We start from the raw sequence: 13,248 nt of genomic DNA, 5'->3' as shown, positions 1-13,248 counted from the left end.
CGAACGGCTCAGTTCATAATTGATTTTGGCAGATGTTTCACGGACGCATGCCCTTCCTGCCCCAACCCTCCCTATTTATCCGGGCTTGTGATCTGCACTGGGTTGGGGTGGCTTGTCCCCCAGTGGCTAGGTCTGCCGATATGATATAATATTTATATAAGTCAAACTTCCCCAAGAGAAAGACTCTCCAACACCCCAAATATATTAGGACTAGGGACCGGCCTAAGTTGGTATGCTTTGTCCCTCATACTGAATACGTTGGCTAATAATAATAATAATAATAATAATAATATAAACTCAACTTACTCAAGAAAATGCTGGGCATTTTTGCCCACCTATAAAATACATGAGTGAAACTCCCACCTTTCGGCCTTATCAGCCAACATTAAATAGCCTTAAAGAAATATTCCTACCAGCCTTGACTTGCCTCATCTTCCGGGTGCTTTCCGCGCCATTTCTCGATATTCTTGACCTTTTCGATATAGCATCCGTTGCATCCAGTTCCCAAAATCATTCCCATGGCGCATCGCTTGTCCAGGTATGCCCCTTGTACAAGGGTGCCTGCGGTGGAGAACATATTTCCCAATAAGCACAAATATATTTACAGGCAAGAATCATAAAGTGAATAAAGGCTACTGGATGATAATGATATAAATATGGAACAGGACAAAAATGGCAATTATTGATCAGCTTTTAGTTGTTGTGTAATATACATAGCTTTATAAAGAAAAATAAAACAATGAATTTTCTAGGGAGCTTTTGTTGCTGATTTTTTCTAAAGTAATTTTCAAAAATATGATGAAATGTTTATGATTTTAAGGAAAATGTCGTCACTGTCAGACAGTTGTAGAATTTATCAGAGGCACTTACAACGGTAGGTGGAAATTTCTGTCATTTCAAAAATGAATAAAAAAACTAGAAATAGATGTATTAAATTCCAAGTGCTATTCTAGGAAATATAATAAAATATATAAATATATATATATATATATTAATATATATATATATATATATTATATATATATATATATATATATATATATATATATATATATATATATATATATATATATATATATATATATATATATATATATATATATATATATATATATATATATATATATATATATAATGCATATATGTATATATATATATAAATATATCTATAGATATATGTCCTCCTAGTTTTTTACAATAATAGCAGTTATTGGTATTATATATATAGATAGATTGATAGATTAGATAATATATAGACAGATAACTGATAGATTGTTGATAAAAGATAAAAAAGTTTAGGATGACATGGTCTCAAGATTCGTGTCGCAAAATTAAAAAAACCTTATAGTTTTTACAAAAGACTAACTTTTCTGTTGATTCGTGAAGACTGAATCTAGAATTACTGTTTAGTAAATTACAGAAATTATGTCAGCCAGTGTCTGAAGGCACACCACCCACTCTAAATCCCTATTTTCTTTCACCTCCAGATCCAAGTGATGGCTGAAAGCAATCGTGAAGGATTTTCATGGTAAGACAGCAGATTGTGTTTATGCAATATAAAATGATTCTTTGTTGTTCATACGAGGCACAAATCCTTTTTCTGTGATAGCCACCGCCTCCTCAAACCCTTAAGCCACAGGACTGGAGCAAGTGAATGGCAGCCTTCATAGTTATATTATGGAGGTTGTTGCGCTCTTTGCAATCAATTTTGGTTGAGCTAACTAAATATGTCAACTCAGGGTTTGACTAGAAGCGCCATGTGTCGATCTGAGTTCACCTGGACGGGTAACTTTGTTATATTTTCGTACTTTTATGTTTATTTGTCGCTGGATTGATTTGTCAGTTGCGTTCAATACCCGATGTTGCTCAGTTGCCGATCGATGTTTATTTTGTATTTGCTTGCAAACGTGCAAGTAAATAATTTAGGTTTGTGTTGCTTGTCCTTCAGATTATTTTTCAGTTTTTCTCTCTTTATTGCGGGATTCGTGCCCAGTTCAGCATTGTTGATTTTCCTTTTACTGTGACTTTATTAGGTTTATTGCTTAAGGCCTGCTGTCACATCCTAGGTGCAGGGCCGCCTAAACGTGGTCAGGTGGCTGTTGGATACCTTGGTTAAGTAGTAAACTTCATTGTCTTTGTGAAGAAGTAACCCATACCAGAAGATAGCCATCAGTCTGTCATTCATTCAGTAGGTGAAACCTATTCATATGGTACAAACCCACAGGGGCCAATGACTTTAAATTCAAGCTTCCAAATAATAAGGTGTTCATTAGGAAGAAGTAAGAGGAAGTACAGGGAAATACAGAAAGAAGAGATACCACTTATCAAAAAAAAAGAAATTAATAAATAGATAAATTGATAAAAATGTATCGAGATGCAAGAATAGTCTTAGGCTGGTAATTCATTGCATTTTTGCTCGAACTTCCGAAGTTTCAATTTCACGACATCCGCTGGGAGGCTGTTCCAGTCCATTTTTTTCTTAATATTCCAGAATAAATGTGGAATGCTAAGGAAGAGGTTCCTTCCTGTCCAATCAGAACTTTCTGCCCAATTTCAAGAAGACCAGACCATTAAGGCTACTTTGATCACATTCATCTTTAGCAGTTTTGCTCCCTAGTTGCCATTCTTTTATTATTATTATTATTATTATTATTATTATTATTATTATTATTATTATTATTATTATTTATTAGACCCTCTTTGAAACAAGTCTTATTAAAAATTATTATTATATATAGTGTCTTCTTCTTCCTTATGATTCGCTTGTCAGGCTCAGCGATGTTAGTCAGCAACTGGCCGATATTCATGTTGGAAAAGGGTAGTGTGCGGAAATGGAAGTCTTTTATTAAAATATCCAATCAGAAATCGTTCGTCTGGATTCAGGTTCTATTTTAGGTACCGTCGACATGTTTCGACCAGCTCGTTGGTCGTTAACTTGCAGAAGGTCTGAAACCCCCTATAAATACCAACCCGAGCACCTCGTTTCTTCAGACCTTCTGCAAACGTCCAGAGGATGACCAACGAGCTGGTCGAAAACATGTCGACGGTACCTAAAATAGAACCTGAATCCAGACGAACGATTTCTGATTTGATATTTTAAGACATTCCGCACACTATCCTTTTCCAACATGAATATCAGCCAGTTCTGACTAACATCGCTGAGCCTGAAAAGCGAATCAGGAAGATAGAAAAGACACTATATAAGATAAATTCGCATAATACAGCCATCCTTTTTAATATTATTATTATTATTATTATTATTATTATTATTATTATTATTATTATTTCAGTATATGAAACTTATTCACATGGAAGAAGCAGTCAGGAGCCATTGACTTGAAATTCAAGCTTCCAAAGAATGTTGGTTCCAACCTCCCGCCGCAGACCCCACACTGCAGCAGTATCTGACCATGACACAGAGCCAGTGATTTTCATCGTCTTGGGGGAGACGCGAACCCGCAACATCTGAGTGGCATGCCGCTACACTAACCATATACAGCCTGAATATGTTTTCCTCTTGTTCAGGGCTGTTGCAAGAGGTTACTGGAAGAGCCTATGGATCAGTTTATGGATCTAACAGCAAAGAAAATGTATGAAAATGTGAAGTAAAGAATGGTTATAACGAAAAATGAGGCTAAAGTCCAATTACAAATCAGCTAAGCATTGTTTTTCACTCTCTTAAACAAAGCAAAGAAGTGACGAGCTATGCAGAGTGACATAGAGGGTGTCCAGTCAACTGAGGACGCCTCACCAGCACGGCAGTTATAGCTAAGCACTAATATTTAGGTCTCTCGTCTTTACCAGGCAGATCAAGCATTTGTTGACTGTAATTCTTCAGAACGCGTATTAACTCTCAGTCTTCCTTTAGGTGCACTCAAGGTCCTTTCTTAAGGATCTTCGGTACACTTAGATGTAATGTGCGTTTCACGGTCTTGGATGCCAGCATAAAATGAAAACTACAGCTCTTAATAAAAAAAAGAAAAAAAAGGAGAGAGAGAGAGAGAGAGAGAGAGAGAGAGAGAGAGAGAGAGAGAGAGAGAGAGAGAGAGAGAGAGAGAGGGACCGTTTAAATAATTTCTTCCATGGAAGTCAGATGTGAAATGGATTTGGGTCTTCAGTGATCTCTCTTCTCCTTAACAGAAAAATTAACAATTGACTATTTTTGCAACGAGACTGAGTTATTCTAGAAACAATCTAAACAAATAAAAAATGCGCCGAAGTTTCTTCTGGGCAATCGAGTTTTCTGTACATCGCATAATCGAGGCCACCGAAAATAGATCTATCTTCGGTGGTCTCTGTACAATGCTGTATGAGCCGTGGCCCATGAAACTTTAAACACGGCCCGGTGGTGGCATGGCCTATATCGTTGCCAGACGCACGATTATAGCTAACTTTAACCTTAAATAAAATAAAAACTACTGAGGCTAGACGGCTGCAATTTAGTATGTTTGATGATTTGCAGCCTTCTAGCCTCAGTAGTTATTAAAATTAAACTAAAATAAGGAGAGAGAGCGACGAAACACTGAGAGAATCGCAAACAGGTTCTAGTATGCTCATCCAAACTTATTATCACAAAAGCTCTGTTGTCAGGAAACTCTCAGAGAGAGAGAGAGAGAGAGAGAGAGAGAGAGAGAGAGAGAGAGAGAGAGGGGCTAAGAAGCTAGCTGGAGAACCTTGTGGGTTACCTGTAGCGTCACTGAGAATGGCAGTTACAGCAACATCGAGGTCACCTCTTCTTTCGATGGCCTCGTTCAACATCCGAACTACATCTTTGCCGACAGTCCCTGAGCATTTGAAGGACTTTGTCCAGGACGCTAGGATTCCTGCGTCGAGGCTCTTCAGTGTCATTGGGAAGGAAAAAGCAAAGCCTGAAAAGAGGAATGTTGTATTAGCTCTACTTGGTGAACAAAATCCAAGACTAGATCTGTTTAATCGCCGAATCTATAAGATGTCACTCCCTCATGCGTCAGCTACGAACGTTCCAAAATGGAATAGGTTGACGTATTCATTACATATCTCCTTTTATAGTCTAAGAACCTCAGTTATATCAATATTTCACCGATCAGTGAAAAGAAGGAATTAACATTTTCCGTCTAAGGCTTATATTTATATTTAATATCATAGAAAAAATAAAGAATAAGTGATTTAACTTTTCCTACACACACTCACACGCTAGTTTGATAAATTCCACAAAATAAGGTTAATCGTTAGTTTGGTTAATTTTCTTTTATCTAATTCCTGTAAAATTGTCCTTGAAGCTCATAAATGTTCAATCCTAGAGGTGATGTCATTAAAGTTCATTATTGCCTACACTGTCCATAAAGGGGGTTTACTTCCATCGTTTGTGAGCTTAATTAGCAAAGCATTTGAGAAGATGATGACAAATTCCAAAAGTAAAAAGTTCAGAAACCAAAGTCACTTATTGAGGGCAAGACCTTGCAATACAAATCTTTTGGATTTAGTCACTTTACTTCCAGTACCAAGACTGATATGTTTTGTAGGTATGAATTCATAGTCTCCCGATAGAGACTTTGCCTGAAGGTAAGAACTCCATTTCCTTGACTTTATGAAAATACCATTTTACCAATATCTTCATATCTGAAAGATGTCCCAATGCCATACAAACTGTCTTTTGACAAGCGCCTTCTCATTGTGACCTAGTTTCTCATGAGCTGTCATTGTTAAATTTCTTTGCCTTAAGTTAATCATTCTCAGTATGCATGAAAGGAAACCCACCAATATTTCTATAAACTATTATGCTATGAATATCCATTTTACCTAGCTGAAACTTCCGACCAGTGAACTTCCTCTTGGCAATAAACTCCGAGAGACAATTGGCTAAGAAGTCAAAGAGCTTTTCTCCAGGGCCAAACCGAATTGCCTCAGGTATTTGGAACAAATCAACAACCTGTATGTAGGAGGGGGGGAGAGGAAATTGATCATCAAATGATGCAGTAGTTCCTGAAAGGTGACAGTTTTATATTGATACAAGAGTACACAATTATTTCATAACTCCACCTTGAATTATGTTCCCCGAAAAATAAAGATGTTGATGCAAATATCAAACTTGAACGAAACTACAGACCGCTATCAATATATCGGTTATGGTCAAAATAGATTGCTAGAAAAGTGTAGCTATTAAGCAGATGACTTGAAACTCAGTTATCTAAGATTTTATATATATATATATATATATATATATATATATATATATATATATATATATATATATATATGTGTGTGTGTGTGTGTGTGTGTGTGTAATATGTTCTGAGAATGGTATTTGGTAACTGATTTATATATATATATATATATATATATATATATATATATATATATATATATATATATATACATTTTCAAATTCTTGATTTCTGTACATGTAACTGCAAAAAGCTTGATCATTATTTAACACATGAATAACAGTTTCATAATAAGTGAATGATGTACCTTGACTTACTACTATTTATAGAACAAAAATTAATTTCTCTATGTAGGCAGCCTATGGTCGCTTAATTAAAAAAAAATAGCATCGAGACACGCAAGTCAGTCGAATGTAACTTTGAGGTTTAGTTTAAATGCTGAAAAGTATTGGCGATGTCAACAACGCTTTTCTCTGATAAATGATGAACACGGACAAGACACCGGTAAAGATAGTAAGTCCCCCTGTCAAAGATAAGTTCTTTTCAGGATGAGTTGTTTAAAAAAAAAAGTATTGAAATATGACAACAAATGGAAGTAAATCTCAGCTTTAATTGCACATGTGAAAGTGACTACCGACCTCTTCAGTAAACTGTCCACCAGCCATTTTGACGTAAATGACCCGGAAGTTGGTGCCTCCTAAATCTAGTGCCAGAAACTCGCCATTTTCTGAAAGTGAACAAAATAATGAGGTAGGTTTGAGATCACAACTGCTGTAGATTGCTGGATAGATACATAGATAATTCTACTGAGCACAGATCTTAACACAGTGATTTTACATTTAGTATCTTTTGATCGAAAGTACAATAGCTTCAGACATTGAAAACTATACAACTATATATATATCTAATGTATATATACAGTATATATGTGTGTGTGTTTGTGTGTGTGTATATATATATATATATATATATATATATATATATATATATATATATATATATATATATATATATATATATATATATATATATATATAGTTACGTGTGAGGACTTAGCTGATGAGTTTATTAAGTAATTAATGTAATTTATGGGGCACTGCTTCGCCAATGGTACACTTAACCTGTCGATTAAAGCTAAAGCTAACCTCAAAGACAGACAATTACTTAATTGAATAAGGTCGCCAGTCGGGGAACAATGTATGGGATAACGGATTACTCTGCAACAAATGGATTACATCAAAACCCTTTACTTCCCAATTAGTCCCGCCAAAGAAAGAATGTGCGGTGATAGTGAGGAAATAACATGAACAATTGGTTAGCATCTGACACAGTCAATTTTCCCTGCTCCCGTAAAAAAATATAACACAACGGATGTCTATACTGGTAGATATAGCACGCAATTTCATATTATTGAAGGCTAATTCTCTTCCGAACAATGGGATCGAGACACAAGGCTGCCTGAAATTTACTTACTTAACTTTCCCTAATTCCTACTTATTGCACGGGAATAGCTTTCACAGCGTCACTAGGCAATAATAATTATTCTTACACTAGACTTCATAAAAGAAAATTGATTATACCTGGTTCTCGTAGATGGTGGTGAAGTGGTGAAAAAGGGAAAAGATGAAATACAGTGGAAGAATACTAGTAAATCGACAAAGAAAAGAAAGTGTCAAATTTCTGACTTACCGTTGATGTGGGTTGCTTGTGCATGCAACTGATGATCAGAAGTCTTGAGAAGACCCGTTTTATGCCTCACTAGTACCAATGTAACAGTAAGAGGGGAAGCACAAAGAATTAGTTACACACAACGTGTGTGCTTCGCGCGATAGCATCGGGTCAGATCAAAGCTGCAGTCCTGGTTGTTTGTTGCGTCAGTAGGCCTATATGCCTCCGGCAGTCTGAAAATTTGACAAAACTTCGCCGAATGCATAGGACAGAGCAAAAGGAAGCTTAAGACACCTTCATTATAGGTTACTTGGTGAAACCCTCCCTATGGGTTAGGCCCCTAATGCTAACTATCCCTGCTAGACGTTATTTTTTAAAAAAAAACACACAGCCTACCTCTGAACATTTAGCTTCTCTTAGCGTCAACAGAGACGCCTTCCTGTCTTTGTTAGAATGAGATTCTTACTAAATAATGCAGAGAGGGCGAACAGCAGAATATTTATAAAAGCTCTCCCCCTTAAGAAGGCCTTTACTCCCTTTCAGGCATGAAGGTCTGTACTAAGCAAGCTGTTCACCTCTATTATGTTACTCTTCTCCCTGAGCAGATTTGTCCTGTGCAGTCTAACTAGCTACAGATCTACCTAACTCTAGATAGGATATGAGCTTTGATCACTTACATTACAGAATCCTAACTGTACTTAAAGGTGCTTACGGTTATTACGTGCTACCTCCTATAATCGTGATGTTTTAGACCTAGCCAAATGGTACATTCTATGGTATTCCCTAGCCTAACCTATCCTAACATGACTGTAGCACCAACGTACGGGACAATGAACTAGCTAAATTACAAGGTTTTCTGCAATACAATTGGTAATTACTGGTTAATACATGAGGCTCGCCTCATATGATAAAGTCTTGCCTCACTGAGGTCTTAGGCCATGCATGTCGTGAGCGTAGTGGCTCTGTTCACCAGTTTAGATTGTCTGATTTTAGTTACACTGTACTTACGTGATTACCACGGCTCAATGGAAGGTGTAAGCAATAAGGTTACTATTCCTAAGTAAACACTTGGGTCTAAGCTACTGTATGAGAAAGAGATCACACTGGCTACCTCCTCTAAGATGGTAAGGCACTGTGTTTAGAGGGCACTAGTGCCAGGATGAGCTCATGGCTTTGCAACTACTGGGCTCTCTTCCACCCTTTCTTCCTCTTCTTCGGGTTCCTCCAAGGCCTATCTGTGTCAGACCTAGGATGTAATGAGGGCACCGACTCTGGGAAAAGGCCAGAAGGGCTAGCGGGTGTGAAGTCAGGGATAGTTTCAGGAGCTACAGGAGGGCTCCCTACTCTGACTGCTGTGACAACCGGAGTGAGAGCGATCTCGACCTCTGCATCCGAGGAGGCCAGTTCCTGGTCTCCCAGAGAAGGTGTAACAGTTTGGTCCACCAGGGGTTCATCCTCTAGGGACTGATTTGGTGAAGAAGACGTGTCGGGGTGCCGGAGACTCTACGGTTGCTAGGATCAGTGCCGTGAGGAATCCTGAATCTCCCGGAGGAGGATCCGCCTCATGATCTGGGCCAGGCACAGGGTCCTTCTCAATTGATGGCTCACCATCCGTGCCGGATGAAGCGTGGCACTGCTCAGGGCTCGCAAGTGGCAATGGCAGCGGTTGAGGGTGCAATACCTCGTGGATGGCTTGAATTTGGCTGTGGCAGAGATTCCTGCCCCAGCTGGAGATCAGAGCCTCTCAGAGAGTCTTGCCCGGGAGCATCAGCTGGGCGTTGCTTACTTGGGCAGCCCTCCAAATTTGTGGAGTGGCCTGTCTGTTGGCATGTCCTACAGCAGTACTGCTCCTCCTGAACGTCTCTTCGGGGAAAGGGAGGACCTCTTTGTTGGCCGTCCCTTCACAAATGGAGAGGGCTAGGCTGAGAATGGTTTAGTGTGTGCCCCTTCCGCTGACCACTTCGGTGGGTGGAAGGTGGGGTTTTGTCTTGATTGGGTTCTCCTACAGTCTGGGCCTCCGTGAAGGAGGTAGCATGGCTGTGAAGTGGCGTTGGAGAAGGGCTTCCCCAGAGAAGGTCCCAACCCAACAGGAAGTCCACTCCAGGCCGAATTCCACCCACTACGCCAAGGCGGTGGGGTAGCGTGCCCCAAGGTGTCATGACCTGGAGTTGACTGTGGGAATGGTAATGGTGTGGCCCTCTATCCACTTCCTCTCCCACTGGGTTTTCTCATCAACCGTGGCAATGGCTGGCACTTGGGCCCTGGAGATTAAACTAATGTCTGCTGCAGTGTCTACCGTGACCAGAAGGGTCACGGGCAGGCTAGAGTCCTTAAGGGGGGCCACTGAGATGAACTGGGTCTCCAGCCTCTCGGGGTAAAGTATCTTTTGCGGCCCAGCCACAGAGAATGAGGTGCTAATGAGGTTGACAAACTTGGTGGTGGGGATATGAAGTGGTCAGGCCGGATGTCCAGCACTGTAGTAGTCAGCAGCACCACAGGATTTGCACTGGCCCGTTGTAGGGGCTCAGTGACCTGCAGTAACTGTTGGTGGGGAGGGTTGAGTGGATGAAGTGGGGGGGGGGAGTTCTGGCTGGTAGTAGGAGGCTGTTTGTTAGTGCCTAGCTTGTATCGGCACTCAGCTTCAGTGTGCCCCACCATCTTACAGTAGGTGCACGTAGGCTTGCTCGGCAGTCCATTCTTCGGGCGAGTTTAGCCTGAGAGGTACCCAGGTGGCACTATGTGCTGCTGAGATGTGCTGTGGGACTGGTTGAAGGTTTCCCATGAATCAGCCATGCGGCAGGCTTCCGTAAGGGTGGTGGGCTGCTTATCATTTAGGTATACAGCGAGGGGCCCAGGCACACATTGGTAAAGGTCCTCCAGCATGGTCCGATTGAAGAGGTCATCAAATGTAGTGCAAGACAAGGAGTCGAACCAGCGGGTACCAGACCAGGTCTTGTGACAGGCCCATTCAGTCCAGGACAAGCCGACTTCCTTGGCAAGACCTTGGAACCGCTGTCTCCATTTCTCCGGGGTTATTTCATAAGCCTTCGTGATGACTCTTTGCTTCAACCATGTTGCCTCTCTGGCTCTTCTCCAGTGAGCGAAGGGCTGCCTTAGCTTTTCCCTCCAAGTGCTTGGCTAGTACTAAGGCCCTCTCTGTCTCAGTGGTGCTGTAGTCATCGAAAAGTGCCTCTATTTCCTCCAACCATGCTTCTGGCTCGTCCTCAGTCCACTTGGGGACGAGGGAATTAATGCTCGAGATTGGAGCATTTGGGGCAGCAGGTGTGGGGTTGGAGGCTTGATGTCTAGCCATAGCATTGGCATTTTGTTTTTTTGCTCTTTCCAGCTCTAGCTCCTTTTCTTTGAGCTAGCTCATTCTCCTTGAGGGCCAACTCATGCTGTCTTCTCATTTCTTCTCTTTCATCTTCCAGCTGCCTCTGTTCGGCCTCATACCTCCGTTCTTCTTCATACCTCCTCTGCACAGCTTCATAATTCTGCCGTTTGAGTCTTTCTTCCTTCTCTTGCTTGGCCAAGTCATCCATCTGCTCCTTGACCCACATGGTGAGGTCCAATCCTGTGAGACCTGCTGCCATCCCCAGCTCCATGAAGGCTTTATAATTCTCTGCTGCTGTGGTTCTGGTGGGGAAGGGCATCAATCCGGGTTGACTGGACGTACTTGGGCAGCAAGGAAGTGTCCCTCAGATTTAGGGTGACTCTTCAGTGATGTGGCACCCTTTCAATAAGGTGGCACTGTGGTTGGGTGTGCCGTGTAAAGGTCACACTGGTGGCACTCAGTATCCTTAGGTACTGGTGTAGCTTAGGTACAAAAGGACTTTTCTTCTCTGTTCCTTTTGCCCTTTTTTTTTTTTTTTTTTGGTGGCACTATGGTGCCAGTGCATTCCTAGGAACCCTTTACTTGAGTCCACTAGTTTGTATTTAAGGAAATGCACTCTACCCCAGCCGAGTGTAACAAATGAGTGAGAGAGAAAGGGAAGGTAAGAGAGAGAGAGAGAGAGAGAGAGAGAGAGAGATGTAAGCTATTCGGCTGATGACAGTGCTTCAGATTAGTGGCACTGTGGAAGGAAAATTGACTTGTGGTTGCTTTTGAGGCCCTCATGAGTGTCTGGCCCCAGTACCCGCTGTGCTACTACCCCCTTCTCATGCAGAGGGGGAAAGGCTACTTTCTGCTTAACTCTGGGTAAAAGACCTCTCTCGTGACCGACAGTTTCTAACTGTAATTAATCTTAACTTGTCCTCATCTATTTGTGGGACAGAGGTGTTTCTGGTTATTTGGTTTAGTTAAATTAATTATCGCTGTGTCGGCCCGGACTTTCGATGAATTCTGTACACGGAGAGAGAGAGAGAGAGAGAGAGAGAGAGAGAGAGAGAGAGAGAGAGAGAGAGAGAGATATTCAGCAAGCAAATTTGCGCAGTCTGAGAAAATTTAAGTAAAATTTTTATAACTGCACACTGGCAGGGTTCTGACTGGGAGATATGTCGTCTTGGGCTCTTTTTCTAGGAGATTGTTTTAATAATTGTAACTGTCCTGTGGCCCGAGTCATACGTCTTACTCTGAGGAGTTATGATTTAAAATATGATAAGTTTCTTTTCCTTATATGATTTCTTACGCCAGTGGATTTGTACAGGAACTTGTTATATATTTCCTAACTAAGACCTATCATTCCCTGACTAAATTATGCCTTGTTTTTATCTGTTGTATGGAACCCTATCCTATTTTCTATCTATTTAAGTCTATGTCTGGCTAAGATTTTCCGAGGGTGGAGATTACTTCGCACAACAAAGTAGTCCCGAAGTGGCAAAGAGGCAGAGGCTAAAGGTGACTGTGTCGCTACGAACCCAATCAACCAATAACAACAAAGGTTTCAAGATGGCGGATATGGGGAGCGGTCAACCAGGGCTCCAAAATGTCAGATGAATCCCATTAGCATACAGCAAATTCAAAACAAATGCGGCTGAGCGGCGGATGAATACACGATGTCTCGAGGCGAGTTTGTTTACAATTGAACCACACAAAGCACTCGAATTCCTGTCACAAAACGAGTGAAGCAAATGCAGGAATACAAATTTTTACTAACTACACCAACAATGCAAAGGATTTTACGTTATGGAGATGGGAAACAAAATTACTTGCTGTCCACTTCCATCACGCTTATGGAGTGGCCGCTAGCAAGACGACAAGGAAATGGATTCGTGACGTCCTGACGGGACTGAATTCACTTTACTTAAAATGGAAATCAATTAACTGTTGCCATTCTTGCTATATTAATGACACGGGATAAAATCCCGCTATCTGAAACTTATTAATGTGATTGGGCCTCTTCGAATGTGGTTACTGCTTTTGAAATTCAACAAACTCTGCAAATTTTGTCCCCACTGCCTACGAGACACACGTTAGGCACACTTTCTCCGTTCTTTG

General features: G+C 40.7%; 1 protein-coding gene across 2 annotated transcripts in view; it reads right to left on the bottom strand.

Moving 5' to 3' along the window:
- LOC136832034 (hexokinase-2-like) overlaps positions 1 to 13,248 on the bottom strand; it is a 37,676-nt gene that overhangs the window by 13,410 nt on the left and 11,018 nt on the right. For both annotated transcript variants that reach the window (XM_067092529.1, XM_067092530.1), the window contains exons 4-7: positions 6,782 to 6,870; positions 5,779 to 5,908; positions 4,686 to 4,868; positions 428 to 561 (exon numbers count right to left, since the gene is read on the bottom strand). In XM_067092529.1, the coding sequence (XP_066948630.1) occupies positions 428 to 561; positions 4,686 to 4,868; positions 5,779 to 5,908; positions 6,782 to 6,870 (536 nt within the window). The remainder of the gene's footprint in view (positions 1 to 427; positions 562 to 4,685; positions 4,869 to 5,778; positions 5,909 to 6,781; positions 6,871 to 13,248) is intronic.

This window comes from Macrobrachium rosenbergii, chromosome 49 (genome assembly GCF_040412425.1).
Source record: "Macrobrachium rosenbergii isolate ZJJX-2024 chromosome 49, ASM4041242v1, whole genome shotgun sequence".
In the NCBI taxonomy this organism is placed as follows: Eukaryota; Metazoa; Arthropoda; class Malacostraca; order Decapoda; family Palaemonidae; genus Macrobrachium; species Macrobrachium rosenbergii.
This window is presented reverse-complemented; position numbering and strand designations above follow the sequence as displayed.